Source organism: Phaseolus vulgaris, unplaced genomic scaffold (genome assembly GCF_000499845.2).
Source record: "Phaseolus vulgaris cultivar G19833 unplaced genomic scaffold, P. vulgaris v2.0 scaffold_16, whole genome shotgun sequence".
Taxonomy (NCBI): domain Eukaryota; kingdom Viridiplantae; phylum Streptophyta; class Magnoliopsida; order Fabales; family Fabaceae; genus Phaseolus; species Phaseolus vulgaris.
Window position 1 is genome coordinate 282,761 of NW_027174085.1, and position 21,585 is coordinate 304,345.

Below are 21,585 nucleotides of genomic sequence, written 5' to 3' on the forward strand. Positions count from 1 at the left end.
TTCTGAAGGGTCCGGTCCACTTGGGAGACAGCTTATTCTCCAGCTCGTGGATGGGCTTTCCTCATAACTAGGTCGCCAACCTGAAACTGTCGTGGCTTTACCTTAGAGCTATATTGTCGCTCTACTCTTCTCTTTACCGCTTGGGCTTTTATTCTGGCTTCCTCCTTGGCTTCGTTTAGTAGATCCAGGTTCACCCGCCTTTCTTCGTTGGATTCCTCAACCACAAAGTTTTGAAAACGTGGCGAGCTTTCGTGTATTTCTACCGGGATCATCGCATCCGACCCATACACCAAATGAAAGGTGTCTCCATGGTAGAGGATTGGGGCGTGGTGTGGTATGCCCATACGATCCTTGGTACTTCCTCCGCCCACGCCCCTTTGACCTTCTCTAGCCTTCTCTTTAGCCCCCTCAGCAAGACTCTGTTTGCTGATTCTACTTGTCCGTTAGTCTGGGGGTGTTCGACTGATGCGAACACTTGGTTGATGCCTACCTCAGCACACAGGTTTCTCAGCTGCTAGCTAGCGAACTGGGTTCCATTATCGGATATCAGCCGCCTGGGTATGCCAAAACGACACACAATGTTCTTCCATACAAAGTGTTGCACCTTGTGCGCAGTGATCTGGGCCACGGGCTCCGCCTCTATCCACTTGGTAAAGTACTCGATGGCAACAATCAAGTACTTCATCTGCCTTATCGCCAGTGGGAATGGTCCTAGGATGTCAATCCCCCAGGTATGGAAAGGCCACGGGCTGTATATGGATCGCAGCTCTTCTGGTGGCGCCTTGTGCCAGTCGGCGTGTTTTTGACACTGCTTACAACGCTGGGCGTGCCGCACGCAATCTTCCTTTATTGTTAGCCAATAAAAACCTGCGCGTACCACCTTAGAGGCTAATGACCTTCCCCCCACGTGGCTCCCACAAACGCCCTCGTGGAGCTCCGCCATTATTCTGGTACACTCGTCGCCACTTACGCACGTTAAGATAGGGTGAGTGAACCCGTGCCTGAACAACACTCCGTCCACCAGAGTGTACCTTGCGGCATTTCTTTTAACCTTCTTGCCCTCTTCAGGCTCCACTGGGAGAGTCCCATCCGCCAGGTACTGTCTGTACAACGTTATCCAGGTGTCTCCTTCGGCTAGGGCACATACCTGCATCTGCCTACCTTCCTCGGGCGTGCCCGCGTATGTGCTGATGCGGGGCATCTTCAGCGTATCTTGGGTCAAAGAGCGATGAGTCCTTGACCTTCCTCTTGTTGTACAAATCTGGAGGACATCCACTCTGTTATCTTTCACGAATTTACGCGGAGCTTTGAGCGTCTCTTGGATCACTGTCCTCTGTCTACCCCGCTTGCCTGAGCTGGCCAGCTTGGCAAGCAGGTCGGCTCTGGCATTCTGCTCCCTTGGGACATGTATCAGCTCAAGAGCGTTGAATGCTCCCTTCAATAACTGGACGTATTTCAGATACGTCGCCATCTGTGGGTCCTTCGCCTGGAACTCACCCGACACCTGCCCCGTAATCAGCTGGGAATCGCTTTTCACCAAGAGGTTCTGCGCGCCCATCTCCTTGGCCAGGAACATTCCTGCGATCAGAGCTTTGTATTCTGCCTGATTATTACTTGCCTTAAAGGCGAAGCGCAGAGCTTGCTCAATCAGTACGCCATTGGACGATTCCCGCACCACTCCCTTGTTGGTTGGAAGAGCCATCGACAAAGAGCAACCGCTGTGAGCCCACCTCCACCTCTTGTTCACCTCCGGGCGAGTGTTCTGCCACAAAATCTGCATACACTTGCCCTTTGATGGATCCTCTAGGCTCATACTGGATGTCAAATTCGGACAGCTCCACTGCCCAGCGCACCATCCTTCCGGCCACATTAGGCTTCTGCAGCACCTTCTGTATAGGGAGGTTTGTCATTACTACCACCGTAAAGCTATGGAAGTAATGACGGAGCCTCCTGGCTGAAAACACTACCGCCAACGCTGCCTTCTCCAGCGCCTGGTATCTCCAGCGCTTGTAATGCCTTGCTTACGAAATATATAGGCTTTTGACTCTGGTCCTGCTCTTGGACCAGCACAGAACTGATAGCCCGCTCTGTCACCGTAAAGTATAACCGGAGGGGTACGCCCGTTACTGGTTTGCAGAGGACCGGTGGCGTCGCCAGGTATTCTTTCAACTTGATGAAAGCCGCTTCGCACTCCTCAGTCCATGCAAAGCGACTATTTCTCTTGAGGCACTGGAAATAGGGATGCCCCTTCTCTCCCTCGGCGAAAACAAACCTTGAGAGCGCCGCCATCCGCCCTGTCAGCTGCTGCACTTCCTTTACCGACGTCGGGCTTCGCATGGCGATGATTGCTACGCATTTGTCGGGGTTCGCCTCTATCCCCCTCTCTGTGAGCATGAAACCCAAGAACTTACCGGCCTCTACTCCGAAGACACAGTTCTCAGGGTTTAGTTTGAGGCGATACTTGGATATAGTGACGAACAACTCCTCCAGGTCCGCCATGTGCTGTGCCCTATCCTGCGACGCCACTACCATGTCATCCACGTAGGCGTATACATTCCTCCCTAGCATGGGCGCTAGGACCTTGTCCATTAGCCTTTGGTAGGTGACGCCCGCGTTTTTAAGCCCAAAAGGCATCACCTTATAACAGTAACTGCAAGTCTCTGTCATGAATGCAGTTTTGCTCTCATCTCTCGGGTGCATTTTGATCTGGTTGTATCCCGAGAATGCATCCAGGAAGCTTAGCACCTTGCATCTAGATGCACTATCCACCAATGCGTCGATGCTGGGGAGTGGGTACGAGTTCTTCGGGCACGCCTTATTTAAATCTGTGAAGTCCACACACATCCTCCACTTCCCATTCGCCTTCTTCACCAAAACGACGTTGGCTAGCCACTCAGGGTATTGGATCTCCTTGATGTGGCCAGCACTCAGCAGCTTCTGCGTTTCTTCCCTTACCACCAGCTGCCTTTCTTCGTTAAACTTTCTCCTCCTTTGACGCACGGGACGGACCGCGACGTCCATGCTGAGGTGATGACATAGGAAATCTGGGTCGACGCCGGACATATCCGAGGCAGACCATGCGAAGGCATCCAAGTGGCGTGAAATCACCTCTGCCACCCGCTCTTGTTCTTCTTGGCTCAGCAAACGCCCTAACTTAAACGTTTTGCCGCCAATCTCCCTCTCCACGGCGTTAGCCGCCGGTTGGTCCCTGCTATCATCCTGAATGGGCACCGCCCCTTCCACGGGCGCCGTATCGTCAGGTCCCTCCTCCATGAGTGCATCTACCTCGGGCGTCGCCCTCACGGGTGTGGCCTCGTCAGGCGTTGTCCCGGCGGGCGTCGCCTCAGTCATCGATGTGTCCGCACTGGGTGGACGCTCAAACACCATGAACACGCTTTTCTTCGTTTTCAGGCTGTTTTCATAACACTTCCGCGCCTCCTCCTGATCCGACTTGATAACTATCACCTTTCCACTGAGGTCCGGCAGCTTCATCATCATATGGCGTGTGGAGGCTACTGCGTTCATCCTATTCAACGCCGGTCTGCCCAACAAAATGTTGTAGGCGGAGTGGGTGTTCACGACCAAGTACCGGATGTTTTCGTGAACGTAGTCCTCAACTCCAGGTAGCCTCGGACTTCCTGGTTGTCCGCAAACCCATATAGGCACCTTGTGTAGGGCCTCAAAAGGTCGGGAGATAAACGTAACTTGTTGAATGTCGACCAGAACATGACGTCTACTGAACTTCCCTGGTCGACAAGAACCCTGTGCACCTTTCTTCCGGCCGTGACAACTGAGATGACCACGGGGTCATTGTCATGCGGCACCACGTCTCGAAGATCCCCACTCGTGAACACGAGGTCCGATTCCCACGGCTCACCTGAGATCCTTTCTTCGATCGAGTTGACCCCCCTCGCGTATTTCTTTCGCTGGGAGGCGGTGGGTCCTCCGCCTGAAAAACCCCCAGCAATGGTGTGAACCTCGCCGAGAACGGGCATCTCGTGCGCTTGCTCCTCTGTCGGCGCCGGCAGGGCGACAGTCGCGGCGGGTTCTGCGACGTAATCCTTCAGAAACCCGCTTCTCACCAGCTCATCAAGCTGGTAACCCAACGAGATGCAGTTGTCAATGTGATGACCAAAAGCCTCGTGGAACTCGCACCAAGAATCTTTCTGTGGCCCTAACACCTTGTCAGTTTTTGTCGGTCGCCTCAAACCTCTCAGCTATATTAGGCACGGCGATCAAGTCCTTCAACTCCACTACAAAGTTGTATCCCGCCGGCCTTGCCCTCTCTCTGACTGGGCGATCCCCTCCTGCTGGATCCCGGGGTTTTCTGGCTTCATAGGGGCGTCTCCCCTCTGACTTCTTCCTTCCCGTCGTTGTCTCGTTGACCTTGACGGGCTGAACCCGCGTGTGTGCCCTCGGACGTGAGGGCACAACGCTGGTTCGCTTCTCGCACACCTCTCCTTCGGAGGCGATATGTTCCACTGCCCGACGCCGAATTTCAGCAAAAGTCCTTGGGCGATTGCGAATAATGGATTCACAAAAAGGGCCAGGACACACGCTTTTCCTGAAGGCATACACAATCATGGGCTCCTCCGACGTGCCCACTTTCACCACTTGGGACCCGAAGCGGTTGATATACTCCTTCAAACTCTCCCCTTGGTATTGCTTCACATCAAACAGATCGTAGGAGACCGACGGCGGGGCCCTGTTCGCCAGGTATTGCTCTCTGAACAACTGGGACAGCTGCTGAAAAGAGGTGATCGCCGCATCTAGGATCTCCTACGAGAAGGGAGTGGAAAACTCCCTTGGTGGGGTGAGATGCTCCATCTCTTTGTTTTCGCGCTGCCCCTGGTTGTTCCTCAGACCCCGGCGCAACTCCTCATTAACACGACGGAGCTCTTCGTTCCTCACATGCGAGGCGTCGAGATCCGCCTGCATGCGTTCTTGTTCTATCTTTGACTCTGCCATATCATCCTGCAGCCCCCTCATTATCTCTAGGACCTGCTGCATGGACATTTCTTCTCCCGTAGCACGTGCGGTAGCTCGTCTAGTGGTGGCCATTCTTCACTGTTTCCTCGATCGTTATCGCGACCTGGTAGATCTTTCCAAACTTGCGATGGGACCAATGTTTTATATCGACCCCACCGTCAAATGTTTCGTCCGGTTGACCTGGGACGTCTTTGTACGCGACCTCAACCGTCAGCTAGGGACTTCTTCCCACTGATTACCTGTGGATTCCTGCAAAGAGAACAAAAGGGCGTCCTAGCGGCCGTTTGCACTCCGACGCTCAAGTCAGCTAGCAAGAAACACCAAAACTATGCACCTCCGTATCGGAGCGCCGTGAAGGGTACTCTGAAGGTGGTTAAATGAACTGTGTCTAGTGTATATTTTCTCCCTCTGGCAAAGGTCTTTCCCCAGTCCCTTGTCCGTAATCTCAAGGCTCGAACAAGCAACTATAGAGTTTCTGGAAATTTGCCAAAAGTTCTAACCCCGTTTCTAACATTCAAAGCGCTATTTAAGCTACTCCCGCCTTCAAAGCGCCTTAAAGCGCATTTAATTATAAAACGTAGCGCATTTAAGACGTTTAAAACGCATGGAGCATTTATAGTACTCGAAACGAAAACTGTATTAAATAACTTTAATTACCTTGTACCTGACAAAATGACATTTCTATTCTGACCTGGAGGACCTCACAGCGCCGTGACCCCATCTGGGGGCGTTTCTTTGTGTGAGTCCTCCTACCTGGGAGTGCATCTGCACTAGAGGTGACTTTTTGGGTGTCGACTCACACCCCAAACATCTAGTCACTCACTTTGAGAGCGTATCTGCCTTCCTCGCGTACCCTGCACCTGGCTACCCTGGGCGTGACCCTCCTGCTGGAGTCGTATCTATACCAAGGGCGTCTTTGGAGCGGCAGGGGCACTTCTCGAGTCAGGCTGCCCTATACTGGCGCTATCACTATGGCCTTGAAGCCACCTTTTTCTTCTCTTTATTACTCTCCCGGATTATTGAAATTTGAGACCTTCCCACGGCGTCGCTCCCTCCATGGTCTTTCCTACCCATGGGTATGGTCTTTCCTACCCATGGGTATGGTCTTTCCTACCCATGGGTATGGTCTTTCCTACCCATGGGTATGGTCTTTCCTACCCATGGGTATGGTCTTTCCTACCCATGGGTATGGTCTTTCCTACCCATGGGTATGGTCTTTCCTACCCATGGGTATGGTCTTTCCTACCCATGGGTATGGTCTTTCCTACCCATGGGTATGGTCTTTCCTACCCATGGGTATGGTCTTTCCTACCCATGGGTATGGTCTTTCCTACCCATGGGTATGGTCTTTCCTACCCATGGGTATGGTCTTTCCTACCCATGGGTATGGGTATCGGGGAGCCACACTGTGATTGTCTTGCCTTTGTGATATTTGACCTTCTTCCTCTTGGCGAGACGTTGACTTTGACCTTGACTTTCTCATGGCCCGGGACGGTACACACCTATATATTGGTTTATGGAATATCCTACCCATGGGTATCGGGGAGCCACACTGTGATTGTCTTGCCTTTGTGATATTTGACCTTCTTCCTCTTGGCGAGACGTTGACTTTGACCTTGACTTTCTCATGGCCCGGGACGGTACACACCTATATATTGGTTTATGAACATATTCCACATTGTATGTCTCATCTCGATGAGAGGCTTGTAGAAACCAAGCATTGTTTTTATGAACCAAACACTATATTATATTTTTTCAAAAGTGATGGAAAGGATTACATTACAGAACACTCTTTATTTATTGTATCAATCCTTATTTCACAAGGTGCTAACACTTCCTTTTTGTTGCAAGGTTACATAAAGGACACAGTATCAACCCATCTTAGGAGTTCCATGCATTTTAGCACAGTATTCAAATAAGCTCCCATCAAAGCATCTTCTAACAGCTTCTTTAGAGAGGAAACCTTCTTCATCCCTAGCCAGAATGTACAGAATCCCCCATTCAAGTTTTTCCGCAAACCTGTCACATTCCATACATGTGAACATCAATTCACTTGGACCATAATGGGTATCCCTGTCAGAATCACAATTAATGCTCACCACCCAAATAGGTCAAACGCATTTCGGTTTCCTTCTGTCATGTCCCAGAGCTCCCCAAGTGTGAGCTTGTCAGGAACTGTGTGAGCATACTTACTAAACATATTCTCAATATTCGCTGGCACATAACTGTGGTTCATTTCATCAAGGACAAATCAATGTTCAATAAGAGGTTATTTAGAAGTCAAAATAGCTAATTACCTGCATCACAGATTTTTGTTAATCCTAATTACATTTCACTTACCGTCCTTCTGTGTCATAAACTCCAGAGTCACTTCCATGTTTTGCTTTGTGTATGTTACGTATGTAGATCGGTAAAAGGAGAGAAGGGAACCAACTCTGCACAATTACAATTCAAAGGTGAGCCTAAAAATTTCACATGGCTTTATTTTTTACTCTAAATATTCTCCCTGTTGTATTCTAAAGAGGACTGTGTTTAAACCGTATCTTGAATATGTTATCAGTTTTTAACATGTACTCTTAGTAGTGATTAACGACAACTCCAAAACTTTTAGTAACCTAAAATTCACTTGAAAAAGATATCAAAGACGAATGCTATATGCTAGTTTTCCTATAGGAAACAAGATTAAATTTGTGCTTGCATAGTATAAAATACGCTCAAGAGCTTAATATCCCAAAGATATATACAACACAAGTAATTTTGTCCCCTTTTGGTTCTAATTACTTGAGGAAAAAAAGAAAAATCAAGAATACTCACAGGCTGAGTGGGGTAACTCAATCCAGCATTGATAACAATAGCCAGAATAACAGATGCAACAATATTAAATCCAAGAGAACGCAGCCCTGAGAAACAAAGATAAAAGAACTTGAGATAAGATAATAATGTGGACTAGCTGGAAATCAAAACGCTTACCCATGTAAGTCTCCCAAGGGTAAATGATTCCATTGTCATCTTGATCAAAAAAAGCACAATGCTGCTGAAGAACAGACAAGTTGTAGTGCTTGTGGCCTGGTGTTCCTTGAGGGTGGTCTCTATCAGGAGCTGTCAATGCTCTGGGCATGTCTGAACACGTCCCATGAAAACAAAATGGCTTAGTTACTGATATTAAAGGAAATTTAATCCTTAAAGAGACATTTGGTAAAGGTACTCTATGCTTTCTATGTTCTTGTTCATTCAAAATGAAATAGGCTCCTTAATGTTTGACTTTAAGGAAATGGAAGAGATTTACTTTAAAGTCAAACTTAAGATGCAATAAACTTACTTATACATACAGAGGAGGTGCCTTTGCAAATTGCAACATAAAGGGAGAGAAATCATGAAAAGGATATTAGAGAATAGAAAATACTAATAATCTTATATGAATTACGATATTGACAAAAAGTATATTCATGCATGGTCCTTTTGATATAGGAACAAATATCAATGAAGAAAACAAATGAGAGAATATCTTATTAGAATCTGCACAAATTAGTATGATCCTAGAACGTTCCTTTCGTTTTCACCTGATTTTGTTAATGGAAATCAAAGAAGTTTTAAACGACTAATACTTACATGGCTTTGGCAGAGAATTTTCCAAATCATTTCTGACCCTTCTCTGTGTAGTAACCGGTGCATTTTGAGCTTCAGTCATCAATGACTCCTTCTCCGTCACTATAGCCATTATGATATTAATATGCTTCTTCTATTTCTCACTGACTCTTGTATATATCTACGATCTCAACTTTTCTTTTCACCTCCTTCTTTTATTAGCTAGTTGCATTGCCTTTCCTATATAAGGGCATAACCAAAAAAAAGTACATTATAACTTGGTGGACACAGCAGAAATAGCCAGCAAGTTCCACCAAGTTACGTGGCAAACATGCACAACTTTGCTGTGCATATTGTGCCAACTGCCATGTTGGGATGTGATGCAGGTAATTGTATTGTCGGTTCCTTGTCGTCTCGGAATATCTTTCTTATTGTAACATACCCAGTCCCGAGTATTCATCAGTTCAGAAGAAATTTATATATATTCTCGGACTATGCCATGTTTTTCCACATGACATTTTAATTAAAATACCCAGAATTTTCGGTTGGCTAGGATTTGATTTGGTTTTATGTAAGAAAAAAAATTAAATGAATAAATTGGAACTTTGTGTGATTTATTATGTTAGGGCATGTTAAGTATATATATATTTGTTATATAAGGTCCGTTTTCAACATATCAAAATGTATGATCCGGCAAATTAAACGAAACGCTCTTCAAAGTTTATTTTTAACCGGTATGAATTTTGTTAATTTAAACATCTTTTAAACAAACTCAGAATGATAGTTTTTACAACTCATGGATAAAAATAAATTTCTAAAACATGATATTCCTTCCTGATCCTGCCGGTTGACTCGAGTGCAAGAGTCTTGCCACGTCAACGGTATCTTCTCTCGATCAGCTTCGCACCACGATAACTTATGTCTTTCAAGCCTCAATTCCTCGCAAGAACCTGAAAGAAACAGAGTGGCGCCGCTGCAGCCGATCGCGCTCCGACGCTCAAGTCAGTGACAGAATCACCAAATACTAAGAGAAAAAAGCTAAGCTCAAGGAACCGTGCACGTACTCTCTCAGCGTACTCAAGTGTTCTCAAAAGCGTAAAGAAGTGTTCTAAACGCGCGTACCTCAGAAGTTCGTTAGAGTTCCTTATATACCTGAGCACTTTCTCTCTCCTGACGGTTACACCTCTGGACACGTGGCTCGCATCCAGCTGTACACGTGTCACCATCTCGAGCCCCCTTCTACTTGAGCGTCACCTGTACTCTTCAAGCTATTCGACTAAGTTACCCATGCAAGGAGTAACTCGATCCGTAGCTTCCTTGGAGCGCGATCTCTTATAAGTGGCGAGTACGGGGTGTCACCATGCACACCTTCTCTGTGGTCTCGCCTGCCGCTATCACGATCTGCTTCACTTGCACATCATGCATATTCTGGGAAACTGTTCCCTTGCCTCGACCTCTGGCTAGGGAATGATCATCTGACAACCTCATCCTTCGTGCTCGTACTTCATGAAAGCTTTAAGCAAGCCTTCTTGATCTTTCGGCGATGTGCCCCTTTCGGCGGTCTCTAACCACTTGGTTGCCTAAAACTCGTATACGGCGACTATGACGCGAGCCTGGTGACCGCCAGTTATACATACCAGAGATCGGAGAACGCCAAGCTAACAATCGGCGACTACACAAACTTCCCGATGTGCTTCCCTTCTGTCAGCCAGGTGTTCCGCTCAACACGTCTACATTATCGCTTGCTGCCACGTCATCACTTCCGACTACCTGATCGGTACACTTCCAATTGTTCTAAAGATTCATCTCACAAACTTTTAAAGACAATCCTTCTAGGACTAAATCGCCAAACAAAACCTCAAGTACAAAATGCTTTAAATGTTTAGGTTTTGGCCATATCAGTGCAAATTGTCCTAACAAAAGAACCATGATAGTAAAAGGGGGGTTAGTAGTAAGTGACTGCAGAGATTAATCTTCTAGGTCTACCACCCCTACCTCTTAAAAAACATCTAGTGAAGATGAATGTGAGATACCTTGTGAAGGTGACTTATTGGTGGTAAGACGAATGTTGGGAACAATTCAAAAACCTTTCGACCTCAGTGGTCCAACAGTAATAATGGGCCACGTAGGCTGGGCCGCACAAACAGTATGAGTTAACACCCAATTACCAGAAAAGACCTAAATCACGAGAGGATCATGCATGGGGTGTGTATAGTACATTCAGGTACGACACAAGCAAGTGTTCCTTGGAGGCGCCAAGGCCCGCAAGGGTTAGGGTTTCCAGGGAAAGATTGCATGCATGGCACGTGAATAATTAGGGCACCCACAAAACAGATGACGCTGCAGCGCTGGTACATGAGTAGGTACCTTGGCGGCTATGCTGTTAGAAAGATTGCACTCCAGAAGAGACAAGTTTTGTGTCGCGGCTGCACTAAGCTTGTGCAACGCGTCATAGGATGTCTCACCAGTCAACCCTAATTCCACTTAAGGAAAGATCCTTGAGGGATAGGGAAGTTGATCTAATACAACCTATATAAAGGGTGGTAAGACCCTAGAAAAGGTACGTCGTTTCTAAGACTGAAATTGCTTTACAGACTTATTGTTTCTTAGCCCATTACTGACTTGATCGTCGGAGTGCAATCAACAGGTAGGGCCCCCTCTGTCTCAATGGAGACACTCTCAGCCACCCAAGGAGAGAGCGTAAACCACTAGGAGATAGGAGGAGCCACCATCTGCCTTTGAAGTCAACGAAGGCTGAGTCAACTGGCGAGAACATTTGGCGCCCACCTTGGGTCCCGATAAAACTAGGTCCCATTCACAATCGTGTTGAGAGCCACCTAACAACATGAAGAACACGAGGCAAGGATCGACTGGGATAGAAGTAGGTGACAACGTCACCATACAACAACTTGTTCCCGCCGGTTGATCGGGATCGTCTTTGTGCGTGGCTTGTCCTCGCGAGGTAGGGGACCTTCGTGTTGCTCCGTCTGCGAGTACCTGAAAAGAAGTGAACAAAGGGGCGCCCTTGCGGCCGTTTGCACTCCGACGATCAAGTCAGCTAGCGAGAAACATCAAAGGTGACACACCCTTTGTAGGTGGTCAGAAAATAATGAGTGACTAAAACTGTGTTGCCCTAATTGCCTTGTGCTCAAAGTGGGTGCGCAGCCAGAACAACTAGGGTTAGTGCTATGTTTCGACTGCCAGAATTAGGTTAAAACTCTGATCCCTTTCAAATGCTCCCAAGGTCCCTTTTTATACATCTCTCCTCATTAAAGCGCATTGAAAGTGTATAAAAACATTCCCTGGAATATACGAATCTTAACTTACTCAACGCGTACCTTTAGCAAACTTTCCCTGAAACCTTTAATGAGCACGTGGGTACTGCCACGTGCCCCTTTGACTTGACCGTTATTCTGTGCAGAGGACCGCACAGCGCCGCCACCCAACTTAGGGTTTTTCCATCGTGTGAGCCGTCTTCTCTGCGAAGTGCTTCTGCCTCGTGGGTTGGCCTTTTGGGCGCCAACTCATGCGCCCTAATCACTAGTCACTTCCCCTGGGGGTGTATCTGCCTTTCTGTAGTATCATACACGTGGTTCTCCCCTGGTCATGGCCCTCTCAGGGGTCGTATCTATCCCAGGGTCTCCCAACAGTGGTGTGGATACTTCATGAGCCAGGTTTTACCCCCTACTGATACTAGAACTTATGGCCTTGGCCACCTTTCTTTGTTACTGTTATGAACCGTTGAGGCCCGATGTCTTTCTTGGGCGACGTTCTCTTCTTGGGCGATGTCTTACTTCAGGCGATGTCTCTGCTCGACGATGTCTTTTCTTGGGCGATGTCTCTGCTTCAGGCGATGTCTCTGCTCGACGATGTTTCTTCTTGGGCGATGCCTCGAGCGGTCGACCTGTTGGCTTTCCTTCCCTGTGTCTGTTGAGGAATCCCACCCGGTGTTTGACTTTGACTTCCGGTCAACATCCGGGGACAGGATTGATCCGATCGGTCATCGGTAGTCGATGACGTCAGCATCAGAGAACCACGTGGACCACTCGCAGGGTGACACGTGGACCAGGTGGCAGAGAGGTAGGGGGACGATCGCCAAGAGAGGTGATCGGTGGTCAGTAACCAAGTTACCACCGACAGATCAGGCGGCAGAGAGGTCGGGGGACAGATCACCCAGAATGGTGATCGGTGGTCAGTAGCCAAGTGACCACCAGCAGACCAGTTCCCAGACTCGCGCCTGGAGGCAGAGCGCAAGTAGCGAATAAACACTGATCAGTCATCGGGTGTATTGTCATCGGGGTCTCGTGTTACACGCAGTTAAACTGGGACTAAGGTTCCCAGCGAGAGCGTTACGCATGGACCTCGCATGAGCACACCTCAAGGAATCATGCACGAGAGTGGCCTGAGGGAACTAGTAAGCCAGTCGGTGATTGGTGATTCCCTCAACCCATTACGTGCGTGTCATCCTGAAGGGTAAGTCGCCTACGCAGAGAGTAACGTTTGGTGAGTGCGCCTAGACCAGCCACACCCGACGTTCTCCTAAGAGTATGCAATTTACCCAGATAAGAGAAGCATCCTAAGTTACTCCGCAAGGGCGTAACTTAGGCAGACAAAGAGAGGCGCCAGAGCCCTTCCAGTAAGTGACACGTGTGTGGTTAGATGTGAGTTGCAGGCCTCCACGTGTCATCATCTGAGAGGGGTGCGGTCCAGACAAAAGAGCACTTCGTACCGTTAAAGGTACAGACAGGCGCAGCCAAGCGCAGACATGCGCAGACTCTCACGCTCCCCATTGCTGATTCTGAAGGTACGCTTTCTCTGAAAAGCATGACAAGGTTCTGACACATGCCAGAAAAGCATAACAGAATTCTGTTATGCCCAGAAGCAGGAAAAGAGAGATAAAAGGCAGAATCAGAGTGAGAGTGAAGGGGAGAGAAAAAAGATAGACGAAAAACAGAGTGCAAGTTTTTCTCACACACATTACTAGTTTCCAGTTTCTGGTGGTTCTGTTGAACTAACTTGATCGTCGGAGTGCAAACGGCCGCTAGAGGCGCCGTCTGTGTATTTTGCAGGTCACATTTTGAAGACATCTGAGAGAAAGTTCAGAAGGTGATTCTTCAGGAGACGCAGTCGCGAAGACAGGGCAGAGAGTGTTACGAAGCGATTCACCCACGTTCAAGTTGCCGGCAGGATCATTTGGCGCCCACCGTGGGGCACGAGTGAATCGTTGTCCCATATATACCACAGTTTTAAAGCTCACCAGAGTTTTATCAGTTTCTTTGATAGAGAAGATGCCTAGAAACAGACAACCATCACCTGCGCCATCCGCTGACGAAGGAGCTGTGACAATGGCGCAGGTCCTGGAAATGGTGCGCACGCTGCAGGATAACGCTGCAGCGTCGAAAGTTGAACAAGAAAGGATGCAGACGGAGTTGGCTGCGTCGCAAAGCAGGAACGACGAGCTGAATCGTGTCAACGAAGAGTTGAGAAGGACGCTGCAGGCGCAGAGGGAGCACGTTGTTGACGAAAGGGCGTCTAGGCAGCCCTCACCTCCAAGGGCATTTCCCATGCCATTCTCCCCTGAGATCATGGGAACCATGGTGCCTCCCAACCTGGTGGGGGTAAAAGCGTCGTTCAAGGGGGTAGAAGACCCGGAGGCGCATCTGACGGCATTCCACACCCAGATGATGTTGTCTGGGGGCTCAGACGCTGTGTACTGCAAGATGTTCATGAGCACACTGAGCGGAATCGCCATGGAGTGGTTCGTGAGTTTACCAGAAGGGCATATCACGTCTTTCTCTCAGTTCTCGAAGCTCTTCATTGAACAATACATCGTCAACAAGGCACCTGCAGTGGTGTCCTACGACCTGTTCGACGTGCGCCAATACCAGGGGGAGTCTCTGAAAGACTACCTCAACCGCTTTGGAGCACAAGTGGTTAGACTACCCAGCAAAGATGAAGATATGCTTGTGCACGCGTTTAAGAAGGGAGTGCTGCCTGGCCCTTTCAGCGAGTCTCTCATCAGGAGCCATCCCAGCACCTTTGCAGAGATCCGACGACGTGCGGTGGCGCACATAGTGGCAGAAACAGAGGTTTCTGAGAAGAGGGGAAGTGCTGCACCACCCAGACCGCGTGGAGGGCAAGGAAAACCACAGCAAGCAAGGGTGCATGAGGCCAAAGAGGGGAAGAAGGTGCGGGAAAAACCTCGTCCCTATGCACCAGGCAAAGACCAGAGTAAGGGGCGTGCAAGGGAGAATAACGCACCCCCGAGATACAACTTCATGGTGGGATTGGCGGATCTCATCGCCCTTCCTGCCGTAGCAGCAAGACTACGAGTACCAGAGAAGACAGACAAGGTACTCGGAAGGAAGAAGAATGAATGGTGTGAGTTTCATCAGGCCTTTGGCCATACACTTCATTCCTGTTTGGCGCTGGGACACCAACTGGCAGAGTTGGTGAAGTCTGGTTTTCTAGCAGATTACCTGCGTGAGCCGCAGGGTGATCGCGCGTCAGGATCCCAAACTGGAGAGCAACAGCATGAAGTCCGTGTGCATGGGGAAGTGCAGACGATCGCTGGAGGCTTCTCTGGTGGGGGATGCACAGCTTCACAAAGAAGGAGATACACTCGATCTGTGATGGCGGTAGATGCAGTGAATGAGAGTCATTACCCTGAGGTGGACATTGTCTTCAGGAAAGCTGACCTACGAGACGTTGTCCCGCACGACAACGACCCTGTGGTCATTTCTCTCATCACAGCAGGAAGACGGGTGCATAGAGTACTCGTAGATCAAGGAAGCACGGCGGATGTCATGTTCTGGCCAACATTCAACAAGCTACAGTTGTCCCCTGATCAGTTGAGACCGTATGCTGGTTGTCTCTACGGTTTTGCAGGGGATCAGGTAGAAGTGCGGGGATACATCGAGCTGAGGACAACGTTCACTGACGGAACGACAGCCCGCACGGAAAAGATAAAGTACCTGGTGGTGAACGCCCCTTCTGCGTACAATGTCCTGTTGGGGAGGCCAACGCTCAATAGACTGGGCGCAATACCATCGATAAGGCATATGAAGTTGAAGCTGCCGTCGATGGAAGGGGCCGTGATAACCATCAAGTCGGATCAGGCTGAGGCAAGACGCTGTTACGAGAACAACTTGAAGCAAAAAAGAAGTGTGTGCCATGTCACCACAAAACCACCACCAGGCGTGCGCGAAGAGCGATTGGCGGTCAGGGAGACACAAGGCGCTCAGAGGATGGAGAATGCTGCGGTGGGGGGCTCCCAGGTGGCCCAAGTCGAGGAAGAAGAGGAAGGCACGATCACTCCTCGTGAGTCAGGGATCGCGAGAGCGGTCATTGCCAGTGAGAGGAGGCCCCACCCAGCTGAAGGATGGGTCGAGGTGGACATCAGGGGAAGAAAATTCAAGTTGGGGGAATCCCTCATTGAAGAAGAGCGAAGGCTGATCATGGGTGTGATTGAGAAGCACATGAATGCCTTTGCATGGTCATCATCCCACATGCCAGGAATCGACCCCGATTTCCTCTGCCATCGTCTATCAATGGACCCCAGGGTTCGACCGGTGCGATAGAGAAGAAGGAAATTCAACGAGGAGAAGAGGAAGGTGATCCACGACGAAGCGCAGAAGCTCCTTGTCGCAGGGCATATCAGAGAGATCCAGTACCCCGAGTGGCTAGCGAATGTGGTACTGGTGCGGAAGGCAAGCGGCAAGTGGAGAATGTGCGTGGACTTCACTGACCTCAATAAGGCGTGCCCCAAGGATTCTTACCCCTTACCCAGTATAGATGCTCTAGTCGATAGCGCCTCGGGGGGAAAGCTACTCAGCTTCTTGGACGCTTTCTCAGGGTATAACCAGATCAGGATGCACCCAATGGACGAATGCAAGACCGCGTTTATGACGGAACGGTCTTGCTATTGCTACAAGGTCATGCCATTTGGGTTGAAGAATGCGGGGGCTACCTACCAGCGGCTCATGGATAGGGTGCTCTCGCCCATGCTGGGAAGGAACGTACACGCCTATGTAGATGACATGGTGGTTACGTCCCAAGAGAAGAAGCATCATGCAGCTGATCTGGAAGAGCTATTCACCACCATTGCCAAGTATAGGCTGAAGCTCAACCCTGAGAAATGCATATTCGGTGTGGAGGCTGGGAAGTTCTTGGGTTTCCTCTTGACTGAGCGAGGAATCGAAGCTAACCCGGAGAAGTGTGCGGCGATCGTGGCAATGAGGAGCCCAACGACGGTGAAGGAGGTGCAGCAGCTCACCGGTCGCTTGGCAGCACTGTCCCGATTTATGTCTGCTGGTGGGGAGAAAGGTCACCCATACTTCCAGTGTCTCAAGCGCAACAGCAGATTTCTCTGGACGCAGGAGTGCGAGGAGGCCTTCATTAAGTTGAAGGGGTATCTGGCAAGCCCACCAGTCTTGCGAAAGCCCCAGGTAGGCATCCCTCTTCGTCTATACTTTGCTGTTACGGAGAGGGCAGTCAGTTCAGTCCTGGTGCAAGAGCAGGACCAGGCCCAGAGGCCTGTTTACTTCGTAAGTAAGGTGCTGCAAGGCCCTGAAACAAGGTACCAGGCCCTCGAGAAGGCTGCTCTAGCAGTGGTATTCTCGGCCAGAAGACTCAGGCATTATTTCCACAGCTTCACAGTGGTGGTGATGATCGATCTGCCTATCCAGAATGTATTGAAGAAACCTGATGTGGCAGGAAGGATGGTCAAATGGGCAGTAGAATTGTCAGAATTTGACATTCAGTACGAACCCCGAGGACCGATCAAGGGGCAGGTGTTCGCGGACTTTATAGTCGAGCTATCATCCATCGCGACACCTGCAGAAGGGCTAGATTTCCGATGGGTGTTATCGGTGGATGGCTATTCTAATCAGCAGGGAAGCGGCGCTGGAGTCATCCTGGAAGGACCAAACGGGGTACTGATCGAGCAGTCCCTCCGTTTCGCCTTCAAAGCTAGCAACAATCAGGCGGAGTATGAGGCCCTGATCGCAGGAATGTTGCTAGCAAGGGAAATGGGAGCAAGAAATCTGCTGGCCAAGAGCGATTCGTTACTGGTCACCGGGCAGGTTACCGGGGAGTTCCAAGCAAAGGACCCCCAGATGGCAGCCTACCTGGAGTATGTGCAGCTCCTGAAGACGTCCTTCGCCGAGTTTGAGTTAGTGCATGTACCAAGAGAGCAAAACGCCCGAGCAGACCTGCTTGCCAAGCTGGCCAGCTCAGGCAAGGGGGGGAAGAAGAGGACTGTCATTCAGGAGACCCTGAAGGTGCCGCGCGCGTTTGTGTCGGACAACCAGGTGCTTCATGTATACAAGTCAATGGAGCGTCTAACGATCGGTCATCGGTCGTTGACTCAAGAGACGCTAAGAGCGCCGAGGGTGAGATCGCGACCCTCAAAGATCGGTGAGTCGATGGAGGTCCACGCGGAGAAGGAGCCCCACACCTGGATGACGCCATACCGGCTATACTTAGAAGATGGTGTACTCCCGCTCGATCTGGCAGAGGCAAAAAGAATAAAGAGGGGTTCAAGTAAGTTTACTCTCATAGATGGAAGCCTATTTAGATTTGGATTTTCTCACCCTGTGCAGATCTGTGTACACGACGAGCAATGCACCAGACTCATGTCTGAGCTGCACGAGGGGGTGTGCGGAAGCCATGTAGGTGGTCGCGCTTTGGCAAGTAGAGTACTCCGCGCGGGGTACTACTGGCCAAAGCTGAAGGAAGATTGCATAAGGTTTGCTCAGCGATGCTAACAATGTCAGCTGCATGCAGATTGGCACAAGGCACCCCCTGAGGAGTTGAGGTCCATCCATAGCCCGTGGCCATTCCATACATGGGGGATTGACATCCTAGGACCTTTTCCCCTGGCGACAAGGCAGATGAAGTTCCTCATTGTGGCCATCGAATATTTCACTAAGTGGGTGGAGGCAGAGCCAGTTGCACACATCACCGCACAGAAAGTTGAACACTTCGTCTGGAAGAACATTGTCTGCCGCTTCGGAATACCCAAGAGGCTGGTTTCCGACAATGGCACCCAGTTCACAAGTCATCAGCTGAGGAAGATGTGTGAAGAGTTAAAGATACAACAGGTCTTCGCGTCAGTGGAGCACCCACAAACAAATGGGCAGGTGGAGTCAGCAAATCGAGTGCTGCTCAGGGGGCTGAAGCGAAGACTAGACAAGGCCAAAGGAGGCTGGGCAGAGGAGGTCGCCAGAATTGTATGGTCTTATCACACCACCCCACAGTCCAGCACCCATGAGACACCCTTCAGCCTTGTCTATGGGACAGACGCCATGATTCCTGTAGAGATACAGGAGAGCTCCCCCAGATTCTTGAACTTCGTTGCTGAAGAGTCCAATGAAGAGCGTAAGGTGAATCTGGATCTGCTAGACGAAGTGCGAGAAGAGGCCAGAGTCAGTGCTGAAGCCGTGAAGAGAAGAGTAGAGCGGAGGCACAACTCTAAAGTGAGGCCCAGGCGCTTCCAGGAAGGTGATCTGGTGATGAGAAAGGCGCATCAGAATGACATGCAGAACAATTTATCCCCAAAGTGGACAGGCCCGTACAGAGTGGTGGAGACATTAGAGAACGGAGCCTATCGCCTAGAGACTTTGGAAGGAGGAGCAATCCCCAGAACGTGGAACGCCACCCATTTAAAATTTTATTTCAGTTAAAGTTGTACTGTAATGGCGTTCTCGCGCTAAAAGACACATGCTTTGTATATGGTGGAAACAGTCGAACAGACAAGGGGGCACTCTTTTCCCTAAGGAGGGTTTTTACCGAGGCCACCCAATTAAAGAAAAATTTCCAGCATATCAAGTGTGCTCAGGTATTAAAGTTAAAATCCTCCTTGCCCCAGGTGCAAGTGCAGGTGATTGGTTAGGCCCTACTTGCCCTAGGCGCAAGTATTGGCACCGATCTAAGTCTTCCTCACCCCAGGTGTGAGCGCAAGCAGAAAGGTTTGAAAAGCCAGGGGTGCTAGTAAGACCAAGAGAGGGAAAGGAAAGGTTTTGACAAAACGTCCTTACCCACTTGGCATACACCAATATTGGCCCAGTAAGACTCTCAGTCAGAAACCTTTCTCACCCCAGGAGTGAGACAGGGAGTGAGCGACTCAACCCGCCAAAGGGTGATGACCCTGGGGAAAGGGAAAGGGGTTAGCGAGAAACACTTTCTTTCCCCAAGACGAGGCATCACTTTGAGCGATCGATGTCAAGGTCCTTTATGCACTTAGCGCTAGAGCGACAGAGAAAGCTAAGTAAGGACTAAAGAGCGACAGAGAAAGCTAAGTAAGGACTAAAGAGCGATCACTGATGAGTTGTCGGTAATTGGCTAGTAGTGCAGAGCAGCGCACGAGGACTGTTAAACACCAAGCTGAGGGAATAGCCAGTCGTGATCAAGCAGATCGCGCTAAGCCTAAGCTGGTCAACACTTAGTCGTGCGCAAAGTAAAAGACGAAGCTCAAGATCGCGCTAAGCCTAAGCTGGTTAACACTTAGTCGTGCGCAAAGTAAAAGACGAAGCTCAAGATCGCGCTAAGCCTAAGCTGGTTAACACTTAGTCGTGTGCGAAAGGAAAGGTAAAGCCCAAGATCGCGCTGAATGTAAACTAGCTAACAGTTAGTCGCGCACATAAAGATAAGTGAAGTCCAAAGAAAATACAAAGAGAAATTTAGCAGTTAGTCGCGCACACTCGTTTTGAGCAGAAGCACCCCCAGCAGGGTGAGCGGATGGACCAGGTGATTGGCCTGCTGGGGGAGAAGTTGGCGGTTGAGAGACTGGGGGCGATTGTTGGCAAGGAGAAGGTGGGCATGCGGGCTCTGGGACAGGTCGAGTAGAGGGAGGGGGAGGTGGTGAACCTTCCTCTACCTCCACCACCTCGATCTCTCCAGGCTGGAGAGACGAGACCCCCTCGACCACTGGCTTCTTCCTCTGGCGGTGAATGAGGGGGGAGCCAGAGCTTTCCTCTTCCACTGAGGCAGCAGCAGCAGCAGGTGCAAGTGAAGAAGCCTTCACCAGTCTTTTCCTTTTCTTCCCTGGCTCGGGGCCTTCGGCTGGGGCGACCGAGAGTGGAGGGGCTTCAATTGGCTCAGTGGTGGAAGAGGAGGAGCCAGTCCCTTTGGTCGCTCGGCGTTTAGCAAGCTCTAACACCGCCAACCTCCTGTCTTTCCCTGACATTGAGTCTGCATAGGCAAGAAAGAGGAAAATTAGACAGCTAAGAGACGCAAGCAAGGTGAAAAGTATAAGAGCATGCATGAGGAGGTATAAATGTCCTAAGGGGCGGCAGAGAAAGAACTAGCTATATATTTCTTCAGAGAAACCACATCAAACTCGTCCTTGATGAGGCGAGCGGAGTCAAACTTAGCCCCCAGGAGCAGCCCACACAGCTCGCGCTCGTAGGGGGCCATGGTCTCGAGGTCCTTGGGTTTTTTAAATTCAACTTGGGGAACCCAGTAGAGGGGGTACCCCTCGAGCAGATGAGGGCTTTGTGGGGTGGCGGATATCATGTAAAATCTGCCCTTCCAGTCTTTGAAGGACTGCTGGTACAGGCCCAGAAGCACTCGTCCAGCAACCCCGTTCAGGCTGACCCAAAACCTATCCCCTGGTTTCTTCGCCTCAAAGAAGTAAAGGAAAACCTCCACCGAGGCGTTGTGCCCAAAGTGGTTGCACAGGATCTGAAACGCCCGGATGAAGGCCCAGGCGTTGGGATGGAGTTGGCAGGGTGCGACGTTCAACTCCATCATTAGCTCTTTCTCGAAGAAGGTGAAGGGGAGTCGCAGCTTCAACCTTTTGAAGATCGCGGAGTAAACAAAAACGAAGGGCACCCCATTGGTGGCCCTGTCGTCAGCGCAAATGGGCATCCCTCGGGGAGGGATGCGGACTCGGATGTGGAAGTCGTTTTCCCTGTCTATGGAACACGAGAGTTCGTCCGGGTTGTGGCTCAGGAGTGAGTTAAGATGGTCCTGGGGTAGCAAGATGGACGTTTCAGATAGCAACGCCAG

General features: G+C 49.9%; 1 protein-coding gene across 2 annotated transcripts; it reads right to left on the bottom strand.

Moving 5' to 3' along the window:
- Window positions 1-6,763: 6,763 nt before the first annotated feature.
- Window positions 6,764-8,824, bottom strand: LOC137817104 (peroxygenase-like). 2 transcript variants are annotated; one of them, XM_068620333.1, is made up of 7 exons: window positions 8,599-8,824; window positions 8,309-8,329; window positions 7,960-8,109; window positions 7,804-7,889; window positions 7,330-7,424; window positions 7,089-7,214; window positions 6,764-7,008 (listed from the first exon to the last, which is right to left on the bottom strand). In XM_068620333.1, exons 1-7 carry the CDS (start codon window positions 8,705-8,707, stop codon window positions 6,861-6,863), a joined length of 735 nt encoding a protein of 244 aa, XP_068476434.1. In that variant the 5' UTR covers window positions 8,708-8,824; the 3' UTR covers window positions 6,764-6,860. The 2 variants fall into 2 exon arrangements, with proteins under 2 accessions (XP_068476434.1, XP_068476435.1); XM_068620334.1 differs by lacking the exon at window positions 8,309-8,329 and having other exon boundaries at window positions 8,599-8,817.
- Window positions 8,825-21,585: the final 12,761 nt, after the last annotated feature.